This window comes from Entelurus aequoreus, linkage group LG11 (genome assembly GCF_033978785.1).
Source record: "Entelurus aequoreus isolate RoL-2023_Sb linkage group LG11, RoL_Eaeq_v1.1, whole genome shotgun sequence".
Taxonomy (NCBI): Eukaryota; Metazoa; Chordata; class Actinopteri; order Syngnathiformes; family Syngnathidae; genus Entelurus; species Entelurus aequoreus.
In genome coordinates, this window is record NC_084741.1 from 74726184 (window position 1) to 74752321 (window position 26138).

At 39.0% G+C, this 26138-nt stretch overlaps 1 protein-coding gene across 5 annotated transcripts in view; it reads left to right on the plus strand.

The window, feature by feature from the left end:
* Positions 1–992: 992 nt before the first annotated feature.
* LOC133660468 (growth factor receptor-bound protein 10-like) overlaps positions 993–26138 on the plus strand; it is a 41228-nt gene continuing 16082 nt past the window's right edge. The window contains exons 1-4 of one of the 5 annotated variants that reach the window (XM_062063991.1): positions 993–1082; positions 3482–3638; positions 14240–14355; positions 25786–25860. In XM_062063991.1, coding sequence (XP_061919975.1) covers positions 3509–3638; positions 14240–14355; positions 25786–25860 — 321 coding nt within the window. In that variant the 5' untranslated portion in view covers positions 993–1082; positions 3482–3508. Of the gene's footprint in view, positions 1083–1520; positions 2040–3481; positions 3639–14239; positions 14356–25785; positions 25861–26138 lie in introns of those variants that run through there. The other 4 variants (XM_062063988.1, XM_062063987.1, XM_062063990.1 and 1 more) reach the window with 4 other exon arrangements.

Here is a 26138-nt window from a genome sequence, read left to right on the forward strand (position 1 = left end):
AGGCAAACTGGTCAAGCACAGATCAATATACTTTAAATTTAGAAATATAAATTGATCTCTCGATATATCGATCAGTTGTAACACCCCTAGTACGTATGTTATACCACTTGACAATTTACATATTGTGCCATTAACATGTGCACTAACTGCTTGCCCCCGAGTCTGGTCAAGAAGTAGAATCTGCTGGTCACAGTAACTGGGTACTTTTTACTTTGACGTGCAAGAGCGATAACAAAAAGTCAAAAAAAACTTTTTTCAAACCATTCCCTAACTGTTTAAAACAGTCAAACGATTGTGAAATCTGTTATCTCTTGGTGAATTGTTTAAACTCTTTTAGTTTACAGTAGATATGTGGAGATTATAGGACAGATTTAAACCAGCATGTCCACTTTTAGTACATGGTGCTGGCGGTCTACTTGTGGTTCACCCCCTCTGGCTGACTTAAAGTGACGTAGATGAGGGTGTGTTTTGTGAACTGGAGAGGGGGGTGGTTGCACACACAGCTGTGCAGCCTAGATAAGTAGTTAACTGTAGAAAGCATGCATGCTACACATTCTGCTGTAGCGTGTCATCAGAAAATCAGATTCCCACCCACAACCTCCCACTCTTTGTTCGTCACTTTTTACTGACACACACACTCACACACACAGTTTTTATTCGTTCTCTCCCCACTCTCAAGTTCCAGACTTCTCCTTTCTGTCCTATGCTTGCTTAAGTTTCCAGTTCATCCAGTGTATTAAGTTGTATCTTCTCACTATCACTACTTATTCTTTCCTTCTGCCAAACAGTCCTCGCTCAAAGAGCACACATCGCCTACTCAAGCACACACACATAGAGGGGGAAAAAGTTGCTCCAAGACTAACATGGAAGGGTTTTTGCCCTTTTCCCAGACGGGGTGTGTCAGGGCTTTTGTCCTGCTCATGCTGTATTAAATATCAGATTTTGGAGTGGGATGGTGTTTAAAAAAATGTTTGGTTTTTTTAAAGTTCAGTTTTTTTGTTCTTTTTTAGGGAAAGAATGTTGGCACGAAGCTCGGCACCAGGGCTAGAGATGAAAGTTGGGGTGCTGGAGTGCTGCTCCAGGTTTGTTTCATTTCATTTGCTCAGTAATGAGTCTTGTTAGTGCTGTGCGAGGCTGCGAGATCTGAATCGGGAGTTCAAAGTTAAGCCACAGGGAGGGATGGAGGAGGGTGGTAGAGGGAAAAGGAGGCAAAGAGGCAGAGAAAACATACAACCCAAACAAGCCCTCACTTGTGAAAAGTAAAAAAGACAAGAAAAGTAAAAAAAAAAAAAAAAGAAAAGAAAGGAAAACTTCGAATTTTACCTCAACTTCGTCTTCTATCTTTTTAAAATTATTTTTACTGCCGCTTGTCAAATGTCCTGAAACACAGCTAAGAGCTTGCAAGAGGTCTGAAAAAGTTGGCGTCTATACATGACTGTGCGCCTGTGTGCGCCTGTGTGTGCGTGTGCGTGTGTGCGTGTGTGTGTGTGTGTGTGTGTGTGTGTGTGTGTGTGTGTCAGCTCACGTCTGAGTCTGTGTGGGAATGATTACATCAGCCTGACGGAGCCTTATGATTGGTCGGTGAGCGTGTGGTTTGATTCAGTGTGCCTCAGAGCCCGTGGCTGAGGCTGTAACCCTTCGTGAGAGACGGAGAGAGAGAGAGAGACAGAAAGAAAGGGCGGGAGGAGGTAAAGAAAGATAGTTGTCAGACTGAGCCAGCATTGGGAGCTCCGCACTGTACCTGCTGCCGCCTGTTTGCCTTGTGTCTGTCCAGTGAGTTGGGCCGGACTGAGTCGTGCTGTAGGGCTCACTGACAGATCTTAGGTTCTAGATAGATTGAAGTGGGCTTGGTATGTGACAGGTAGCACCGCTGTCAACTCCCTGAATTGTCGGCCTTTTGCTTTCATCAGAAGAGAAGGTGACAGCTGGACTTTCTGTCCATAGTGTGTGTGCTGATGTGTGTGTATGAGTGGACAGACAGCCTCCCTCCAAAAATGCCTTCATGTTCTCCGGATTGCTGCCTATTGCGGGCCGTGGAGGTAAGACTGCTCTCTCCTTCTGTGTATTGCCTGCCCTTTGCTGCATTAGTATTTCATATTTATCTTTTGAATTCTGTTAGGTTTCAACCGAGGTGACAAATTGAATTTGTACACACAACAGCCAGAGACTTTTAAAAAATATTTTCATGGAAATGTGAGCCGAGCAGTGGCAGAAAATGGTTAGATTTGAATGAGGTGATGCTCAGTTGCTTTTTTAATTGACTTTTTTCAACAGATGGACTATTTCTTACTCTTAATCTTTTTGTAAGGAGGTAAAGAGAGGACTCCATCATGTAAATATGTTGAACGATATTATCAGTTTATGTTGGTACATAGGATCACAATGCTGGAATCTTGTACAGGTTAAGTCTGCTTCCCCGGTAGTCTTTAAGTGGCAGTTGTGACTACATGGTTTCCAGTTTGTAAAAGTACATTTAGGACGACTCACCTTCAGTGCATTTTCTCTAACTGACAAGTCACATTAAGCTCTTTGTAACGTTCTACTGCTCACACGCTTGTTATTTCTTGTGTGGATATGTTTGTATATGACTATATGTCGATAGCAATTGGCCTTTGTCTTTTTGTGATCCTTGTACACTATGTGGACAAAACAGCACTAAATGTGATTCACTGCTGGGTTTTTTTCACATAGCACCAACAAGTTGCTTATGGATTGATTAATTGATTGAAACTTGTATTACTAGATTGCACAGTACAGTACATATTCCGTACAATTGACCACTAAATGGTAACACCCGAATAAGTTTTTCAACTTGTTTATGTCGGGGTCCATGTTAATCAATTCATGGTAAATTCATGACATCACACAACACTTGGGACACCTTTGCAAACATTTGAGTTTTTTTGAAACTTTTATCAGTAGATTGCACAGTACAGTACATATTCCGTACAATTGACCACTAAAAGGTAACACTGAATACGTTTTTCAACTTTTTTAAGTCGGGGTCCACGTTAATCAATTCATGAGGTCCAATATACCACAACAGTGATGGTCAGAGGGATGTTAATTTAAAAACACGCTTAATGTTTAGAACTGCACCGCATCACACTTTGAGGTGTTTTCAATATTTTGTTAACATGGTTTAGCTACATGAGGAAGACAGAGTAGTAGTAGAACTTCTCCCTACTTTTACAAAATATATGACAGTAATAAATAAATTAACATCAAAGTAAATTAATGTGATATTTTTCAAAGGCAGATTTTGTATTGGATCTCATTAGATTTTGCAGGTTTACCTCACAATGAGTGTATCTTGCTATATTAAGTTCTGTGCTGTAGGATTTTGTTCCAATGTACAGTGTATCTTTACATGTCATATCCAATACACACGTATAACAGTTCATATCAGGTTTTCAGTGTTGTGTTTTGGGATTTTGACATAATCTTGGATCTTTAACTGCAATGTCTTGCCTCCTCCTAGATTGTTAAAATCTTCACAGAAGACGGCATGTGCAAAGTGGTGGAGATCCCAGCCGATATGACAGCCAGGGACCTTTGCCAGCTCCTGATCTATAAAAGCCATTGTGTGGACGACAACAGTTGGTCACTTGTTGAGCACCACCCGCTGCTGGGGTTAGGTGAGTGGAAGAGCCCTGCTCACATACACACACAAGACATGAACACACACGAGCGGACCCTCACACTTGCCGATACAGAACAACTCTCGGAGGGGCTGAGACATGCGATGCATTCAAGCGCACACACGCATGCACACACACACACACACACACACACACACACACACACACACACACACACACACACACACACACACACACACACACACACACACACACACACACACACACACACACACACAGGTGCATTCACGCGTGCATGCCAACATACTTGGGCAGACAGGCAGGCTAGGCACATATTCTCACACAGGCATGTAGGGAAGCGTGAGTGCATGCACATACTATGCAGCATACGCACGCACATACATATACTGTCCAGTGAGCTGATCAACTGAATCAGTGTTAACGGGCCATATGTCCAATTTTATCCGATGAAAAACTGAGCCTTTAACCCCAGAGCTTTGTGAGGAATGTGTAAGTTAATTGTATTGAATAGCCGGTCGGTTAACATGATGCAAATGGATAGTGACATTGCACATGAAGTCAGAGTTGTCATCGTGACTGGGCAAAGAAATGAAAAAAACATTATAAATGTGGCTTAGAAGAAGTTTTAAGGTTTTTGCGACGGTGTCTTTAAGGTAAAGTTCAATAACTCCATAAAAGCTTATTGCGGAGGCGTCAAGAGTAATTATTTACCTGTTCTTCAACATTGCAATTAGTGGGAATGAGGACAATTCCTTGAGGCAGAGCAGAGAGCAAATTCATCCTTTTAAAGTGCTAAAACCTAAGACATTATTTCCATTTGTTTGTTGTGTTTTTGTTGTTCTGCCTCAAGCATAAATGAAAACTATCTTATGTGTGGCACAGTTGTTTATTCAAGTAGATCATATGTCACCCCAAAATGTTATCTTTTATCAGTGTCTTCGCCTGGGCCTTAATTGATAAATTTGCCCTTTATGTGGTCGGTCACACCATATGACCATGAACACAAAATATCACATTAAGTCTTCAATATTATTTAAGAGAGAGGAGGTAGTGAGGGTTAAGGATTTAAGCAAAGACAGCACCCCCCGTGACCCCAAAAGGGACAAGCGGTAGAAAATGGATGGATTGCATTGTAATGTAACTTTTGCAGCCTAGTGTCAGTTGTCATACAATTTAGTATTGCCAACGTTATGCTATCAACCCACTTGGGTTCCTGCAAAGTGGTGATGGAGTTTATTAATGCTGGTTATAAACGTATTTTTTGTCACGTTACAGCATGGCTATTCAATTGGCGGCCCTGTAATGACACTATACTGGCCCCCGAGTTTAGTTTGAAACTTGGAAGACAAACATATTTGCAACAAATTCCTAAAAACACTTGAATGCGCCTGATTTATTGAGAAACTTGGACCACAGTAAACAAATGTTTAGATCCTGCGTTGACATTTTAATCTTGCTAACACTGGGGTCCAAACTTGTGATTTACATAACAGAGTAGTTCCTCAAGGCACCCCTTTAAGTTCTCTCTTTTTTGGCAGTTAAAGCTTTTCTTCGTAACGTGATCTATGTAACTAAGGTGTTCCTCACTATTCTTATTTCTTTTTCATCCTTTAAAGCTATTCAACTGGTGACCCAACAGTTCAGTTAAAAAAAACTTGTAAGAGACTTACAATAAAAAAACACTGGTATTGTCATAGAGATTATCTTTGACTTGCTATTTTGTAGATACTAAAATAAATTAAATGTCAATAAATACAACTGCAGAATGCTTCTGTAACTCTGACAAAATAAATACACCAAAATCAAATGTCTACTGTAGAGAATACTAGTTGTCCGGAATATACAAAATAAAACAAATAGTGAAGACAAATCCGGACCCCCGGTCCTTAGCTTTCTGAAAATGTGGCTCCCAAAACAATTTACCGGTAGTTGAATATCTCTGTGTTAGAGGCTCCCTTTTAAACCTTAAAATCTGATTCTCTTGGAAATAGATACTTCAGCTCGTCATTGTTTTACTAGCGTCAATGTCCATTTAGTGTGTGCTTTGACAGATTTGTGGGGCGGCCATTGTTTGTAATATTCTTCATTGCTTAAGGTTTTTGGTACATTTTAGTGGACTCTTGAGTTTGTGGTTATGTTTCTCAGAGTACAAAACAAAAGTCAAGAGCATGTTTGATTCTGGAGGTTCATCAAGGTGTTTGGACCTGTTGCTGTATGAGGACCTTTGTGTTGGACCTGGTAGCTAGGATCAAGTTTGGAGAGCTGTGACCAGTTAAGCGTTAGAAAACGCAGCGTTCCCCTGAGGGGAGAGTAATTATAAAGCACTTACGGTGCACAAGCTGAGCCTGTGCTCGGGGCTCATTTCTGCACAGTTCACCAATGTGTGACAGAAAGGGGGCTGGGGGGTCAGTTTCATATAGAGCATGGTGCCAAATGTAAAACAAATGTAAAAGCATTTTGTTGAGGTTGTTTCGACTCCTGTCTTTGTGTTATTGCATTTTGTGAGATGTGCGCATGGATTCACAACATCTGTCTTATGAAAGAAACTATATTGGCTCATTCAAGTCTAATCTAATATTTTGCAATCATCCATGATCTGATTACTTTTCTCATCAGCGCAGCCAGCACCTTGCTGCCAAACACATTTAGTTTAATTTGTTTTCAGTGATATCATGTTTGGCTCGGATTTGTATTCTATAATGGATCCTATTCTGCTCCGGTCCACCTTTACAGGGCATGACTTCCTCTCAGGTCTGGGGAAATTAGATTGATTTCAAATTTTCAGTAAAGGAAATATTAAATCAAAAGCACTGAAAACTGTACATAGAAAATGCATTGAAAACTCTCACATTGACTTGTACAGTATGTTAATGGTTAATGATTTTGTTATTTTAAACACTAATGGTGGTTGGCCAGGGTTAATTGTTAATTCAAAGCATATATAGATATATACTTTAACATCCAATATTCCAGAATTTCAGTAGTCGATATAACTGAATTTCCACATTTTTCATTACGATTTTTTAAAAAAAGGACTTTTTAAAATTGACTACTTTACTGAAAACTCCTTCCAACTGTACAGTATTTATGATCACAGTGCATTTCGCTCTCACTTGCGCGGCAAAAACTTTCATGTCTGCTTGTATTTGATTAGTAAATAAATGCAAGACGTAAGACGCTGTCACTTCCTTCTTTCGTTTCTCTTTTAATGCGTACCTCGATAATGTGGCAACACAAATCTCTTCTGCTACCTCTTTTTCTGGCAAAGCAGGTGTGGATTATGTGTGTTGTAGAGCTGCAGCTATCGAATATTTAAGTCATCGAGTATTCTATCGAATATCCCGATCGATTAATCGAATAAATCATATTTTTGCTTTTTTATATATTTATTTTTTTTGTCCTGTCCAGCTTTTTAGGTAAATCATATTGTTAATGTAGATGCCCATATCGGCTTTACAAATTTACTTTACAAAAGAGAAGGGTGGGATAATTCTCTTGTTGCCTTATTTGTATTTTGACTTTATTAAATGGATTTATATTATTATTTGGTGGTGCCGCACCGGAGCAATATCTTTGCTTAATTAAGATTTAATTATACATGTTAAAATGTGCCCTCAATTATTGCGTTTGGCCTAATTGACACGCACAGCTGAAATGCGTCCGTGGTTGATTGTGCCAATTTGTGTGTACTAATAAAAACAGGTGCGCTCACAGCCCTATGTGCTGTGTGGTGTGACCGAATAAACAAAGTTCTTGTCTCTCGTGCGTTTTTGATGATTATTATACGGTGCCGTTTAAATGGTGGTTTCTCCACGCAAATCCGCCGAGCTGTTTTCAATCTGTCAACAATACATAAACAATATAAAAAGACAAACCACCTAATAATGACGACAACAGTTTTACACTTTAAGAATGCGGTACAGTCCGATGCATTTTTTGCATGCAAAATAGTAATCAATGTTCATTTTGCCATCGTAACATGTTTGAGATGAAAACACACATATATAAAATTAGTTCAAAATAATATTTCCTGAGAAAGTTAAAATAAAACTATTCTTAGTATCAAAAATAAAACAATAAGAACAGTATTCATTATATCAAACATAAAAAGTAGATTAGGTAGTGCCTTTAATACTGCATTTGAAAAGTGCAACCAGTGGTGAGTCACCACCAAGCAAAAACCGCGCATGCTCAGAAAAGTAGCGTCAGATTTACCGCACGTCCGAGCACCCATTGGCAGAAATGTAGATCGGCGCCTTTGCTATAGAGACTATAGTGGTTGCAAGTGCAAGCTGTCCAAGTAGCATGTGGTTGCATGACTTGAATAACCCGAATAACTTTGCACGACTACTTCCGCGTGGTTACTAATGGAAGAATAATTGAACACGACAGCCCGAATAGCGTTATTAGTTTTCAACATCTTTTGGCGGCATCTGATGACTTTGCGGGAGTGAGAGAACACATCCTGGTTATGATAATGAATAACATTTATTTTACTAACACAACTTTTGCGTTTACATTTGATAATAGATGACTTACCTTGCCTCTGGATGTCCCTCAATCGGATGCTTTCTCGACAGGTGCTGCAGCATCAAACTTGTGGTATTGTGGTATGCGAACTCCACTTTTCAAAGTTTGCATACGACTGCGTTTTCTTTCGATTTTAGTGTGAAGTGTTCCCGTACCTTAGACAACTTTTGTCGCTTCTTAATACCCTCGTTTTGCTATGGCTCTTGTCCCCTGCTTTCTGTGGTGTCTGCCATTGCGAGTTATGTCGGTGAAAATTTTTTCTAAACTGAAGCGTATTTAAAGGAGTGATGTTGTGCAGTGCAGGGGGCGTATGATCTGACGTAAACACGCTGTGCAAAACCTAAGCAGTCCATGCGAAACGTGAGCTTTGACTACTAAACAAGGAAAAATGCCATAAAAAAACAACAAAAAACTTAATGACGCCTCGAGGCAGCGAAAATTCCTCGAATATATTTTGTAATCGAATTACTCCAGTTACTCGAGGAATCATTTCAGCTCTAGTGTGTTGTGAAGCCTACGATGCAAGTCACGATGCATCCGGCCACAGTTCCATTTTAATATTTTAATGAGAGAGGGCGAACCAGGAGCGCTAAATCTGTATTTGTGACATGTTTTACAAATAAATTAATATATGGGAAACACACATTTTTTCTTCTTTGGCAATGACTCAGTGCACACGTGCCAAGAATTGAAGCGGCCAATAACAAAACACCACTCGAGTTTAGATCCGGGCGGCCGCTTCTTCCAATCAGTCCTCTCCAGGTTTCACTGTTGTTGCCAATGTTGAAGTCCCCCAGCAACAAGGGAATCACCTGGTGGAGCACTCTCCAGTACTCCCACTAGTGAATCAAAAAAGGGCGGGTACTCAGAGCTGCTGTTTGGTGCGTAAGCACAAACAACAGTCAGGACCCGTGCCCCCACCCAGAGGCGGAGGGAAGTTACCGTCTCGTCTACTGGGTTAAACTCCAACGTACAGGCTCTGAGCTGCGGGGCAACAAGTATTTCCACCTCCGCCTGTCGCCTCTAACTGCTTGCAACGCCAGAGTGGAAGAGAGTCCAGCCCCTCTCGAGAGGACTGGCTCCCGAACACGAGCTTTGCTTTTAGTCCGACTCGATCTGGCCGGGACTTCTCTACCTCGCGCACCAGCTCAGGCTTCTTCCCCCCAGCAAGGTGACGTTCCACGTTCCAAAAGCTAGCTTCTATAGCCGAGGATCAGACCGCCAAGGGCCCTGTCTTTGGCTGCCGCCCAGCTCACATTGCACCCGACTTACGAGTGGTGAGCCTTATGGAAGTGAAACACACGTTGCCTCTTCGGGCAGTGCCCGGCCGGGCCCCATGGGGACAGGCCACCAGGCGCTTGTAATCGAGCTCCATCTCCAGGCCTGGCACCATAGGGGGGCCCCAATGACTCACGTCCGGGCGAGGGAGATCAGGGTTCTTGATTTGATCTTTGATAATATAATATATCATTATAATGATTTTAATAATCTTATATAAAGCATTTGACAAATTATTGCCGCGTAATCTACAAAGTTTTTTTATAAGACGAGTGCAGGGTCATAACTTGAGAGGCTTTGGATATTTCTTATTGCCGAGAGCTCAAACCACTCGTAAACGTTTTTGTGTGTCTGTATGCGGAGTAAAACTATGGAACAAACTGGACTTACAACACAAGCAATGCCAAACTATTAATCGATTTAAACTATTATACAAACATGGGGTCTGGTTCAAATATAGAGATGAGGGTCTTTAATTTGACCTGCTGCTGTACTCTGTCTCAAAGTGTTAACATGTGCTCAATGTTTCCTTACCATTATTGCTATGTTGTCTATTACCATTATTGCTATGTTGTCTATTACCATTGTTGGTATATTCATTATTCCTACATTGTTGATACAAATTATTGTTACAGTGTAATGATTATTGTTACCTAGGGTAATGCCACTATGATACAACATATGTATTATAATCCTTCAACAAGGTAAGAGGGAAACTCATGTGAATAATCACTGAATGGAGAACTGGGGGTGGGATTAAATAAATGATCTTCTTCCCAATCCCTTTCAGGCAAAACTGGACAATCATGCATTACATACTATACATTACCTTTTGCACTATATTAATTTATATTATTATGTGTTGTCAACTTTGTACTTTTTTATGTCATTGCCTGAAATAAATAAATAAATGAAAATGAAAAAAAAATATTTTCATTGAAGTCTTGAGTAAAATTCCTGTGGAATAAAATATCTTATTTTCTGTAGATAGTCAAATATTCCATCTAACTTAGTATACAGCTCATTGAATAATTATAATGTCCAGAATTTATTGGGATTAAATATACAGTATTTACACACCATGTCATGGCTGCTCTCTGGAACACTTGTCACATGTCAATCCGCTCACTGCTTTGACACATACACGCCTCAAGACGAGCGTGCAAGCCTGCCGGAATGGAGATGAAAATGTGTGTTGGACTAATGTGATGGGCCAAACACATAAAGCCAACAGGGAATAAACAATAAACAGGGTGACATTTGTTGGGGACCTTACCAAATGTAATGTTCTGTATTGCCATTTCTACTTTAGTACAATTAGATTTAAAAACTGAGATCAACTGATCCTTCCCACTGCATTGCCTCCTGTGGAATCTATACAGTTTTAGCCAATATAGCCCTCGGAATTATGTTTGCAATGTTGCTAAATATTTATATGAGGAGCTGTATCATGAAGTATGCTGTTTGCAATAGTGTTTCTAATATTTTGTCCTGTGGCCATGGTGTGTTACTAAATGTTTAAAAACACCTCTACGTAAAAATATGTACTTCAGATAATCTTAAAAAGTTCAATAATAGACATCATTTTTTTACATACAGTATATCAATTCTCTTGGATTTATGCTCAGGTCTATCTGCATACTTTTTATAGGCAGAATATTTAATGCAGTTATTATACTGTACCTGAATACATTGAGCAGTTGTACTAATCAACGTGTCTGAAAAGGAGCAGGAAAAAGTAAAGCTTATAATTAATTCTGCCCCTTCTCCATGTCTATTACAAACACAGTAGTACCTCAATTTACGGGCTGAATTGGTTCTGTGACGGTGCTCTTATCTCAAAACACTTGTATCTCAAATCATGTCTCATTGAATTAATTAAAATCAATTTAATTGGTGCTTGCTGCCCCAAAATCACACAATTTGAACATGTAATATACTTTTTAGAAATAAATCAAACTTTTAGATAAGAAATATTTGATAAAAACAATACCAATAAAAATGTACAGCACTTACATTGGAGATCTCCTTCCAGCTGTTTCTCCGTCAAACACACCATCAGCAGCTTCTCCATATTTTAATAGATAAATGTTCGTCGTTTAGAGATTTTAACAATATTGGCTGGCATTACACTCATTCTGCTTCAGTATGGTGCAGACTAGCATTCATACGCTTGAATTATCCACTTCTTCTCAGCACTGTCATTCACTCTCACTTTCTTTCTTCCCATGGTTGGAAAACTACGTTACATTGATCTCTAGCTATAAACTAATGCTAGCGAGTAAGACCAGATAATATGGTCGGATCTTACGGGGTTCTCTGTGACATTTGCTACGCTAACTAATGGCGGCCTGCTTGTAACCCAAATGTTTGCAAGCCTAATAGCTCTTATCTCAAAACACTCTTAACACACCCAGGATTTTCACAGGATGCGGAATGGCGCCGCCACAGCCACGGACTCGCTCCATTTTTATTCAAGTCAATGTGTTTATGGCGATGACATTCTGCATTCTTGCGCTAAATATACGCACAGCTTCTATAAATGCCAGTTGTCGGCCGTTAAATTTAGCTAAATTCTGCTTATGTCGGACAGGAAGTCATTCACAAACACGAAATAAATTATTGTTTACTTTCAAAATAAAATACTCTGTTTTCAATGCAGATCGTATTTTACACTTTGAAACGTCCTAATGGACATAAAGTCAACTTGTCAACTTTGGACAGAATTTCACATCGTTGACACAAATTGATCAGGACATGCTGATTCTGGAGGTCAAAAAAATGAACTGTGTCAAATACAAGCTGATGTGTGTGCGCATATGTGTGTGCAACAGGATAAACAATTTTTGGTTCGCTGTACTACAACTCCCCCATCATGTGATTATGCCCGGATTTGCGAGATCTTGTAAAGGTCTGCGCTATTACGCTGCACGACGGAGCCGAGACAGAACGGCGGTGGGGATTGCTGTACTGCGGATGGCGACGCCGTTTCACATTCAGTGGAAATCCGTGGTTAACACACTCTTAAGTTCAGGTAACATTATACTGCAGTTAAACCAAAGAACATCAATGAGCAATTAGAAGTTGTAGCTTGCGCAGTGTTAAGGAAAATAAAGGAATTAAAATGTAAAAGTAAGACTTAAAATTCGTTTTAACATTGAAAGTAAAATTGTTAATAATACAGTCTATTAAAAGTTAGAATAATTAGATAAAGATAGGTAAACATTGAGGATAAACATAAATACTGGAATCATTTATCGTTTAACTAATTATTTTAAGAAAATCTCTCAGTTTATAATTAGTTTCTGTCATGTCAAAAACATATTTGTAATGATCAAAGAATAAATTGTATTGCTTGATATTGTTGAATTTTGCATAATCTACGTCATTGTTGTATTATTGTTGTCTTGTGAGTTGTCTTTTATTTTCTTGTCGCGCCGATGATGTCATCTTTGTAGTCTGTATAAAGTTTGTAGAAGAGTTCAAACTTACATTATTGCTCTGTTCATTTGATGTATTGGAAGCCCAATGAAAAACATAATTATTTTGAGTGCAATACAGGGGGTGCGTTTTTTTTGTTTCATGTTTGTGTGGGTAGCAATGCTTGCAACTTAGCGGTTAGGAGGTGGACCAGAATAGAAGCAGAAAAACTGAAAAGGTCTGCGAGCGACCCCGGACAATAGTTGTTTGAGCAGAGAGGCCTATTCTTGTCCATGTCGGCCCACTTGTCATACATTGGTGAATGGGATGAAATGGCCCTTTTGAGTAGTAACGTTGACCTCCACTTGTCAGCCTGGAAAGGTTAATAAGGAAGGAGACAGTGAAGTAGTGTTGCCATGATGAGTCACTGTCACAAACATGAGTGACTCATCGGACAGGCGACGGAATGAAACTGAAATGTAAAGGTCGTCGTGACAGCGTAGGATCGTGTCTGTCAGAGAGTTGTAGGGTCCATTAAATGATCTTATCACATTGAAAAAAGAGATATATTAATTCTAATTCAACTACAACTTTTTAATTGAATCTATTATGAAGGATATGTTTTCCAATAAAGAGTAACTTGTAAGCTAGTTGAAATGAACCGAGTCATGTCTGCTGTCAGCGCCACAGTGGACACAAATTATGTCAACACCTGGGCCTCAGACCACATCCACATTAGGACACACTTCCAGTTACAGTCACATGCTCATCCGCCCTCAGTGAACACGAAAGGATCAGTCTGGATCTTATTGTCACGGCTCGTTTGAAGACTTCCCTCCGTTGAAACCAGATGGCACTTTTCACTTCAATGAATTTCACATTTTATTAGAACCACTGTTCCGTTGTATTCAGAACATTTACTGTTTTGTTTTAAAATAAATGAGTGGTTGTTGGAAATATGCAGAGTACAATGAACCTTCATTGTCCACTTTTAAAATTCATCTTAAACATGCTTTTAACCCAGCATGAAACATTTGTGTCATTTTTATTAGCTTTAATATTTTATCATATTTTATTCATATTTTTATCATGTTTTAGTGTATTTTACTTGTGTCTCCTAACTATATTTTAATGTTTTCCAGTACAGTATTTTATTTACTTCTTGTTTTCAACTGTGGTTGTTATAACAATATTTCAATTGTATGATTTAATTCAACTAAATTGTATTTTACCATGTACTGAGTGCTAACAACAACAACAAAAATGAGACACTGGTCACAAACAGCTCCTGGACCATACTTTGGATAGCCGTGTTGTACGGTAAATTGTGTTAAGTAATTTCAATAGAACTCCGAATCTAATTAGAATGTTTTTCTGCCTTCCTTCAGAACGCTGTCTGGAGGACCATGAGTTGGTGGTTCAGGTTCAGGCTTCCATGAGCAGCGACGGTAAATTCCTCTTCAGGAAGAACTATGCCAAATATGAATTCTTCAGAGTTCCTCAGGTAATTATTACGTTGTCTTTGACCTTCCTTCACATGCACAAAGCAACAGCTCCATGGACAATTTTAATTATTTATTTGTATTTTTATGCGGGGGGGAAAAAAGCATTTGAACAAACAAAAGTACAAAGTGCAGTTTAAAATAATTGCATTGTAGGGCCTTTTAATGTTTATTTATAAATTAAAAACTGCTCCTTGCTGTGGTATTTTTTAATGTGCTATTGAGAAAAATGGTAAGAGCAGTCTGCAGTAAAAAGGTGTGTGAGTTTTTTTTCTCTGCTTTTTTAATGGTTCAAATTCATATGCTGTAAGTAAAGGTGCTGTTTACAACTTCCTCACAGTAACATTTTTCAAAGCAAAAAATACAACAAAAACCGGTTTACCGGTTTAAATAAGATGATTGGTGTTTTTGGCGGTCACTCACCCTGTATCGTCAACGCGTATGCGCAAGGAGTGAGTGCACACATACAAAAGCAGTCCAAGAGAAGCAACAAACAATTTGCAGTCATGTTGTTGTTATGGTAGAATACTGTATATAGTACATTCAATGACTGCTAACACTAGCTGTCCAAATTGCTATTATTGGCTAACAACACCCAAAGCTAATGCGCGTGCATGTGTTACGTACGTACGTAATTACGTCATTACGTACGAGAAGCCGTAAGAGGGCGGGATATACTGTGAAAAATTCCTTGGTAAATTGCCACCCTCTAGTCATTTGTGTAAATATAGCAAACAGCCCCTTTAAAGGCCTACTGAAACCCACTACTACCGACCACGCAGTCTGATAGTTTATATATCAATGATGAAATCTTAAAGGCCTACTGAAATGATTTTTTTTTATTTAAACGGGGATAGCAGATCTATTCTATGTGTCATACTTGATCATTTCGCGATATTGCCATATTTTTGCTGAAAGGATTTAGTATAGAACAACGACGATAAAGATTGCAACTTTTGGTATCTGATAAAAAAAAAGGCTTGCCCCTACCGGAAGTAGCGTGACGTAGTCAGTTGAACATATACGCAAAGTTCCCTATTGTTTACAATGATGGCCGCATGAAGTGAGAGAGATTCGGACCGAGAAAGCGACAATTTCCCCATTAATTTGAGCGAGGATGAAAGATTTGTGGATGAGTAAAGTGCAAGTGAAGGACTAGTGGGGAGTTGAAGCTATTCAGATAGGGAAGATGCTGTGAGAGCCGGGGGTGACCTGATATTCAGCTGGGAATGACTACAACAGTAAATAAACACAAGACATATATATACTCTATTAGCCACAACACAACCAGGCTTATATTTAATATGCCACAAATTAATCCTGCATAAAAACACCTGCGTGTTTGTTACGCTAGCTCCTAGCTCCTCTGCTAGCTCCTACCTCCATAGAACACGCCAATACAATTCAAACACCTGATCAACACACACAATCACTCAGCCCAAAAGACCGTTCACCTAACCCAAGGTTCATAAAGCTTATATATTTTTAAAAAGTTACGTACGTGACGCGCACATACGGTCAAGCTATCAAATGTTTAGCAGCCAAGGCTGCATACTCACGGTACCTGATATTCAGCTGGGAATGACTACAACAGTAAATAAACACAAGACATATATATACTCTATTAGCCACAACACAACCAGGCTTATATTTAATATGCCACAAATTAATCCTGCATAAAAACACCTGCGTGTTTGTTATGCTAGCTCCTAGCTCCTATGCTAGCTCCTAGCTCCATAGAACACACCAATACAATTCAAACACCTGATCAACACACACAATCACTCAGCCCAAAACACCGTTCACCTAACCCAAGGTTAATAAAGCTTATATATTTTAAAAAAGTTACGTACATACGCAAAAAAAAGTTGCGCACATACGGTCAAGCGATCAAATGTTTAGAAGCCAAAGCTGCATACTCACAGTAGCACGTCTGCGTCTTTGTCATCCAAATCAAAGTAATCCTGGTAAGAGTCTGTGTTGTCCCAGTTCTCTACAGGCGTTATTGTATCGAAGTCAAAAGTCCTCCTGGTTAGAGTCTCTGTTATCCAAGTTCTTCCATCTTGACTGCATCTTTCGGGAATGTAAACAAAGAAGCGCCGGCTGTGTACTGTTGTTGCTGACTACGTTCGAAAAATACGTCCATTTCGCACCGACAACTTTCTTCTTTGCTTGCTCATTTTCCTTCTCCATAATGCAATGAACATGATTGCAACAGATTCACGAACACAGATGTCCAGAATACTGTGGAATTATGAAATGAAAACAGAGCTTTTTCGTATTGGCTTCAATGTGGAAGGCATACCCGTGTTCGCCGGTCTACGTCACGCGCATACGTCATCCTCAGAGGCGTTTCGAACCGGAAGTTTAGCGGCAAATTTAAAATGTCACTTTATAAGTTAACCTGGCCGTATCGGCATGTGTTATAATGTTAAGATTTCATCATTGATATATAAACTATCAGACTGCATGGTCGGTAGTAGTGGGTTTCAGTAGGCCTTTAACATTGCAACACATGCCAATACGGCCGGATTAACAATTTTAAATTTTCCGCTAAACTTCCGGTTGAAAATGTCTATGTATGATGACGTAAGCGTGTGACGTCACTAGCTAAACGGAAGTATTAGTACACCATTGAATCCAATACAAAATACCTCTGTTTTCATCTCAAAATTCCACAGTATTCTGGACATCTGTGTTGGTGAATCTTTTGCAATTTGTTTAATGAACAATGAAGACTGCAAAGAAGAAAGTTGTAGGTGGGATCGGTGTATTAGCGGCTGGCTGTAGCAACACAACCAGGAGGACTTTGACTTGGATAGCAGACGCGCTAGCCGACGCTAGCCGCCGACTGCACGGATGATCGGGTGAAGTCCTTCGTCCTTCCGTCGATCGCTGGAACGCAGGTGAGCACGGGTGTTGATGAGCAGATGAGGGCTGGCTGGTGTAGGTGGAGCGCTAATGTTTCTATCATAGCTCTGTGAGGTCCCGTTGCTAAATTAGCTTCAATGGCGTCGTTAGCAACAGCATTTTTAAGCTTCGCCAAGCTGGAAAGCATTAACCGTGTATTTACATGTCCAGGGTTTAATAGTATTGTTGATTTTCTGTCTATCCTTCCAGTCAGGGGTTTATTTATTTTGTTTCTATCTGCATTTGAGCCCGATGCTATCACTTAGCTCCGTAGCTAAAGTGTTTCGCCGATGTATTGTCGTGGAGATAAAAGTCACTGTGAATGTCCATTTCGCGTTCTCGACTCTCATTTTCAAGAGGATGTAGTATCCGAGGTGGTTTAAAATACAAATCCGTGATCCACAATAGAAAAAGGAGAAAGTGTGGAATCCAATGAGCCCTTGTACCTAAGTTACGGTCAGAGCGAAAAAAGATACGTCCTGCACTGCACGCTAGTCATTCACTCTCACATCCCTCATCCACGAATCTTTCATCCTCGCTCAAATTAATGGGGTAATCGTCGCTTTCTCGGTCCGAATCTCTCTCGCTGCATTGTAAACAATGGGGAAATGTAAGCAGCCCTCCAGCTTGTGACATCACGCTACTTCCAGTAGGGGCAAGGCTTTTTTTTTTTATCAGCGACCAAAAGTTGCGAACTTTTATCGTCGTTGTTCTTTACTAAATCCTTTCATCAAAAATATGGCAATATCGCGAAATGATCAAGTATGACACATAGAATGGATCTGCTATCCCCGTTTGAATTTAAAAAATTCATTTCAGTAGGCCTTTAATGTCAGAGTGCTCTCAAAAACAGTGGTACCAGCTTATACCTCAAACGGCACAATGCTCATTGAGAAGCAAAGATTGGAAGCACATCATGTCTTTATATCTGGAGGGGTCCACAAATTAAACATTGGGCTTATTCGTGCATTGTTAAGTAACATATTTGATTGACATAACTAGTGCTCTGCTGCTGTGATCGAGACACTAATGAGAAAAAGGATAAGTTTGTTTGCAGTTGATTTCCTGTTACAAATATTAGTCTGTCATTACAATTCATGTCTGCAGTTGTTTTTATGGTGTGAAGTTCAAATTTGGTGTCATTATTCAGCTATAAATGTCCCTGTTGTTCAGCAATGTTTGCTAGCGATATCAAGATTCAGTATATGCTGTTGAGCCTGCGAGATTTATTCATCTACTTTTTTAATACTATTAAGGATACTTTTTTGATGCTAACAAATATCAGCAAAGACGCTTTAATGTGGTCATCCTTGTCGAATAAAGCATTTGGCTTACCTGCACAACAACAACTTAAGCTTTTAGTTTCTGTTATGAAAATCGAAAAAGAAAATACAGTGTATTGTACCAACAATTACAATATTTATTTCTAGGACTTAACATAACGTTAGTTTATTTGTACAACCAGGTTTTTGTAGTTATATTTAGGCATAGCAACCACAAAAAAACACAAACTAATGCGATCTCTTGTCCTTTCTCTATGTGCAGTTCTGCTCTCAAACACTACTAATATAGTAGAGAATAAACTTGATTGCATTAGAGAAAGTTTCTCAAACAAATCAAATGTTCAAACAAACATTTTACAAAGTGATCGCTGCAGACACAAGCACGGTCCGATTGTATTCTACAAGATGATGAGATATTTTTAAGAGCCATTTACTTTTACGCACTAGTGTTTATTTCACTGACTTTATTACCTTTATGAACCACTTCTTTCGGGACTTTTATGAAAGCTTTTCCCTATCTCTTTATTCGAATGCTTGGAACACCCAAGAACAGAACCGCAATACAGCATTTTATGCTCAAACTCTACACTCAATCTCACTTGTTTTAATGCTACGCTCAAGCTGCTTGACCATCGTGTCAATTAAGTTGCGAAGAAGAAAAACCGATATGACGTCATATGTAACCCAGCTATTGGCTTTATTTTAACAGAAAATCTTATGATATATAACATACTAGACAACTTCTCTTTTAGTAGTAAGTAAGCAAACAAAAGGTCCTAATTTGGTTGCTGACGTATGCAGTAACATATTGTCATTTCTAATTGTATTAATTAGTAAAAAATTATAGAAGCAAAGATGAGTGATTTAGAAGTAGCTAAAAACCACTGCCGACTGCAGATGGATGTTAGCCGCTAGCTAGCTTGGTTTTAAAGCATCTTTTGCAGAGAGGCGCTTTAGTGTTTATGGCTTAATTTTTATCGTTAGTTTTTAAGGCAAAATGTGTTCATTCTCTTTCTTCTGTCTCCACATGTCTGCTTCTAAGTATTCTATGCGTGTGCGTTGCCTAACATGCTCCTCTGCTCGTTTTACCAGCAATGTCACAACGTGACGACGGCACGCCGTCATGTCCGGGAAATAGAAAATGTACGGTACCGGTATTTTTCAGAACCATTATAGTACTATTTTTAATTCATTAGTACAGCTGTACTTTATTAATACCGGTATAATGTACAACTCTACTACCTTCTAAATACATTGTTCAACATAATGAGCCCTTTAGACATGAAATAACACCCTATAGCCATCTTTGAACTCTCTTGTTCCGATATAGTAATGCTTCCTGAGGCTGAGCCAATCAGCGGCCACGATACTGAACAGTGTGATCTGATTAGTTTGGTCTTATCGCGTGGCCAATACTACTGTAATATTCATCTAGCCATTGATATGCCTGAAAAAGCCTAATGTAAAATATGCTTAAAGAAAAAACAAAACAAAATCTGCCATGTGGTGACGACTGTAACCCCTAAATAGCCACATGTGGCTCTTTAGCGCTGTCTGAGTGGCTCCCTGGAGCTTTTTCAAAAATGTATAAAAATGGAAAAAGTATATTGAATATTAAATGTATTTTTTGTTTTTAATATGGTTTCTGGAGGAGGACAAACATGACACAAATATTCCTAATTGTTAGAAAGCCCACTGTTTAATATGTTTGTGTTTCTGCTTCACTGATGAGTAGGACTGTGAATCTTTGGGTGTCCCACGATTCGATTCAATATCGATTCTTGGGGTCACGATTCGATTCAAAATCGATTTTTTTTTTTCAATTCAACACGATTCTCGATTCAAAAACGATTTTTTTCCCGATTCAAAACGATTCTTTATTCATTCAATACATAGGATTTCAGCAGGATCTACCCCAGTCTGCTGACATGCAAGCGGAGTAGTAGATTTTTGTAAAAAGCTTTTATAATTGTAAAGGACAATGTTTTATCAACTGATTGCAATAATGTAAATTTGTTTTAACTATTAAATAAACCAAAAATATGACTTATTTTATCTTTGTGAAAATATTGGACACAGTGTGTTGTCAAGCTTATGAGATGTGATGCAAGTGTAAGCCACTGTGACACTATTGTTCTTTTTTTAAATTTTTTAAAAAATGTCTAATGATAATGTCAATGAGGGATTTTTAATCACTGCTATGTAGAAATTGTAACTAATATTGATACTGTTGTTGATAATATTAATTTTTGTTTCACTACTTTTGGTTTGTTCTGTGTCGTGTTTGTGTCTCCTCTCAATTGCTCTGTTTATTGTAGTTCTGAGTGTTGCTGGGTCGGGTTTGGTTTTGGAATTGGATTGCATTGTAATGGTATTGCTGTGTATTGTTTTGTTGGATTGATTAATTAAAAAAATAAATAATAATTAAAAAAAAAATTTTTTTTAAATAAAAAATTAAAAATAGATTTTTTAAAAATGAGAATCGATTCTGAATCGCACAACGTGAGAATCGCGATTCGAATTCGAATTGATTTTTTCCCACACCCCTACTGATGAGAGTATTTGGAGAGCGCTGTTCTGCGATGAGGTGGCGACTTGTCCAGGATGTACCCCGCCTTCCGCCCGATTGTAGCTGAGATAGGCTCCAGCGCCCCCCGCGACCCCGAAGGGAATAAGCGGTAGAAAATGGATGGATGGATGGATGTTTTGTCCCACTAATTTTGGCGGTCCTTGAACTTACCATAGTTGTGCGGACTGTGACGCAACAGTTTGTTTTTACATGTATAACTTTCTCCGACGGTGCCACAGAAAGACGTGTTTTATGCCAATCTTTCGTTGTCTCATTTTGTCCACCAAACGTGTGTGAATGCACAACCATGAGCTTTGTTGATGTTATTGACTTGTTGGAGTGCTAATCAGCAGAGGTGTGGACTCGAGTCACATGACTTGGACTCGAGTCAGACTCGAGTCATGAATTTGATGACTTTAGACTCGACTTGACAAAATGTAAAGAGACTTGCAACTCGACTTAGACTTTAACATCAATGACTTGTGACTTCACTTGGACTTGAGCCTTTTGACTTGACATGACTTGCTACTTTCCCCAAAACCTAAAGCTTAAAAAGTTATTTGGGAGCGCTCCGTAGCTTTCATTTTGTACGTGTCTGTCTATCAGCGTGTGTGCTGCGTGTCAGCGTGTGTGCTCTCAGTACAACAGCCAATCAAATTAGATCTACGTTGTTTTCATCACACAGCTCTCATCCAATCAAATTGCAGGACAACCAATGAACAAGAGTTGTCAAACAACGCGCCAGTGAGAAAGATTTATACCAAAGTTGGTTTCGTTCGGGTATAAAAACTACGACTTGGTCAAAGAATTTCCGTATGCAAATCACGCAGTTCGAATATTACAGACGGAGACGCAACAACTTCCAACTTCGTTCGACATTTGAAGTTGCACAAATAAGGTTAGGTTTTGAATGTAAGATAACGTTTATTGGCTAAGTAACATGACTTTTATTTGCTGTGTAGTTAAATCAGTGAGGCTGTAAACTCACTGCTAACGTCATAACCATAGACATCTTATAAGTAGACACAGCATCGAGCGCTACTGCCTACTGGCGCAGACGAGACGCGGGGCCGCCATCTTGGAGTGGTGATCCGCTCCACTCAGTGCAATTCATTTGGCAGGAGCAATGAACTGTCAACGCATTTAATTCATTTTACCTCACTGAATACCACTCATTTTCACGCGCTTATTTGTCATACGTGTAGCTATGATAACGGACACGTTTTATTATTCATAGTTTGCTTAACAGTAATAGAATATTCTTATACACTATAAATGACCAGACGTCTGAGATTAAAACTGGTCAGATATTTTTAAATTGAAGAAACAATATGATTACGTTATATAGACATGCTACATAAACAATGTATGAATACATTAGATATCTATATATCTTATAGACCGTATCTCTGTTGCTGCAGCAGCAGAGAGTTTATTCTGTTGTGACACTTTGTATTGATATTTTGTATTACATTCTTCCCTTAAATGATCATGTTTACAGTGATTGTTATATTCGTATTTTTTATGTATGTCGCTTTGGATAAAAGCGTCTGCCAAATACTTAAACATGACTTAAACGTCTTTATATCAGCTAAAACCACCAATCTGTTTCACTGGATTCAGAATAAAACCAAATTCTGTTTTACCCAACAATATTAGTATTTGAATATTGTTACTTGAAGACTTATTCCTGGTTACAATTATACTGTTAAGAAAGTATTGTCTTATATTTTGCCTAAAATGAGAATGCATTATAATCAATGGCGGCGGGTGAATTTTGTTTTAGGTGGGGCAGAAAGTTTGTAAACCAAACCCCTGTAGGGGCGTCATCCTCCCCCAGAAGATGTATTTGTGATTTTCACATGCAAATATTGAAGATCTTTGCTCCTTCTCAACTCTGTGGTAATGTTATTTTCATAAAATACAACCAATAGTACATTAATGTTAAATCTTACTTGTGAAAAGTAATCCCCCAATTCCTATTTTCAACAGTCCGCTCATTTGAGCAGGAAAACGCTGAACACCAGCCCGGCATCTTTGTTTTCTACCTGTCAACTGTCAGTTTAGGCTGTTCGCCGGCTCCTCATCACCACTTCAAGATGCAAATTGCTCGCGTCGCAGCAACCAATATTGCGTCTACTTATAAGATGTTTATGGTTATAACGTCATTTCAAACACGGCAATATGTTGCGTCCACTGCAGTTTGCTACCTTATTCATACTTTTTGTCAAGTGATTTTTTTAAGCAGGGTTGCATGAGGTACCTACACTTAACGTTACGTTAGTCAATGTATCACACACAGTAACGTAACGTTAGACGGCGGTCAGCAGCACCGCGTATTTTAGCCACCTACAAAAAGACAAACATAGTCAAATAAAGGTCAGTTAAAATATATACTATATTAAGAATATGTGTACATATTGCATAGGGCCCTGACATCTAAAAAGTACAACTCTGTTCATTGTTATGTTCATGTATTTGTTATGTTTTTCATGTGTACGCACACATCAACACACATACAGTATGAGATGAGATCAATGAGATAAGGTAAGAACAGAATAGAAACTGCTGTGGAACTAGTTACAATGCAATATGCCATGGAAATACAATGTTAACACTTTTGTACAAATAAGTACAGTTGCACTTGTTTTTGCAAATGTGTTTATTCTGTAAAGGAATGAGTTAAATGTTTAAAATTGTTTAAACTATTAAAATGACTGGTTAATAGTGCTATTATGAATTGCAATGTCAGTACTATTTTCTTTCCTGCTATTTCAAATGCACTTGTTTTAATAAATAAATACAGCGGTTTAAAAGCATACACAATCTGTGTAAAAATATTAGTCTGTGGTCAAAAGGACTTGAAAGGACTCGAAACTCAAAATGCAGGACTTGTGACTTGACTTGAGACTTTCCAGTCTTGACTTTGGACTTGACTCGGGACTTGCCTGTCTTGACTCGGGACTTGACTCGAGACTTGAGGGCAAAGACTTGAGACTTACTTGTGACTTGCAAAGCAATGACTTGGTCCCACCTCTGCTAATCAGGCATATTTGGTCAGTGCATGACTGCAAGCTAATCGATGCTAACATGCTATTTAGGCCAGCTGTTTGTACATATTGCATCATTATGCCTTGTTTGTAAGTATTTTTTAGCTAATTTAATCTCCTTTACTTATGTCCTTTGTGTATTTAATTTATATTTTCATGTCTTATGACACATTATCTGGATGTAATATTGGTTGAATTTCTGATAGTTGTTTGTGTACAATTTTGTTAGAGACCACAGCAAACGTTACCCAGCTTTGGCCATTCTAAGCCAGTAATTTCCAGGAGTTATCTCACCCTCTGAGAAGCCTCCGTTTTACTAATGTTGTAAAAATGTGTAGAATGAATATAACATTTCTGTCAACGAAGATTTGCGTCAGACTGCAACACAGTCATTTTGATAGTATTTTAATGTAGCTAATATATACACTTACATGTTGCATTCATTATAAGACTTACATAAGGCGTTTAATTTTTTGCGGCTCCAAACAGATTTTTTTTTTGTGTATTTTTGGTCCAAAATGCTCTTTCAAAATTTTGGGTTGCTGATTCCTGCCCTAATCCAATACAGCCCAAAGTGCTTCACATAGCAGGAACCTCTTGAATAGTTTACAGTGTCAGGATGAAGTAATCGTGTGCTTGAATCCATAATTACAGAGAATAAAAGCTTAATACACTAGAGTAAGTAAAATCTTGAAGGATAAAATTGACAATAAAAATGATAAAACAAGTTAATAGAATAGACATGATGGCCATAATCACAAATTATTATTTGTGTAACACATTATTATTCATATTATTATTAATATTGGCTCTAAATATAAATGGGTGAATGTAATGACAAAAAAGGCAGATTTAAGGGCAGCACAGTGGCGCAATGGTTAGCGCTCGTGCCTCACATTGAGAAGGTCCTGGTTTCATGCGTGCGATCTCTCCGTGTACTCCGGCTTCCTCCCACCACCAAAGACATGCACCTGGGGATAGACTGTTTGGCACCAATATATTGGCCATAGTGTGTGAATGTTATTGTGACTCTTGTCTGTCAATCTGTTTTGGCCCTGCGATGAGGTGGCAACTTGTCCAGGGTGTACCCTGCCCTCCGCCCGAGTGCAGCTGGGATAGGTTCCAGCCCCCCCCCCCCCCCCCCCCCCCCGCGACTCCGAGAGGGACAAGCGATAGAAAATGGATGGATTGATGGATGGATGACCTATAAATTGCCTTTTACTCTAATTAAACTACTACGGGCATTAGTATGCCCTATTTAAAATACAACTGATAATAAGTATTGTCTATGAGCGAAACACATTTTATTGCGGCAGGTTAATAAATATCTACTTTATATCACTTTGTACTAGTGTTTGTCATGGCCCCTTGTCTAGGTCATGTTTGTGATGTTTAGTTTGGTCATATCTCTTCAGTTTAGTGTTCATTTCCGTTCTTATGCTCCCTTCTTTGCCATGGACACCAAATGCTTGCACCTGCCTCTGGTTAGTGGTCAGGACGCTCACCTGCTCCTGATCACTAATCAGAGAGCTATATATATGTCTAATTTTGAGAGTGTGGCTAGTCTTCTCTCTTTTTTTCTTTTAGTCACTCACCATCTTTTTTATTTCCTTCTACCAGACATTTTTCCCTGAGCACATGGTTGCATGGTGCCAGGAAACCAGTCGTCCGATCCCACCATCGCAGCTCCTGCAGGTGCATATTGCAAACACACACACACACACACACACACACACACACACACACACACACACACACACACACACACACACACACACACACACACACACACACACACACACACACACACACACACACACACACACACACACACACACACACACACACATCCCCACCCCCACACACACACTGTACCAAATATGCTGTCTGTCAGCCTCTACTTCTCTTCCCGCACATACACACACACACACGCATTATGTACACACTCATTCATTACAGTCTACCTGCAAGTC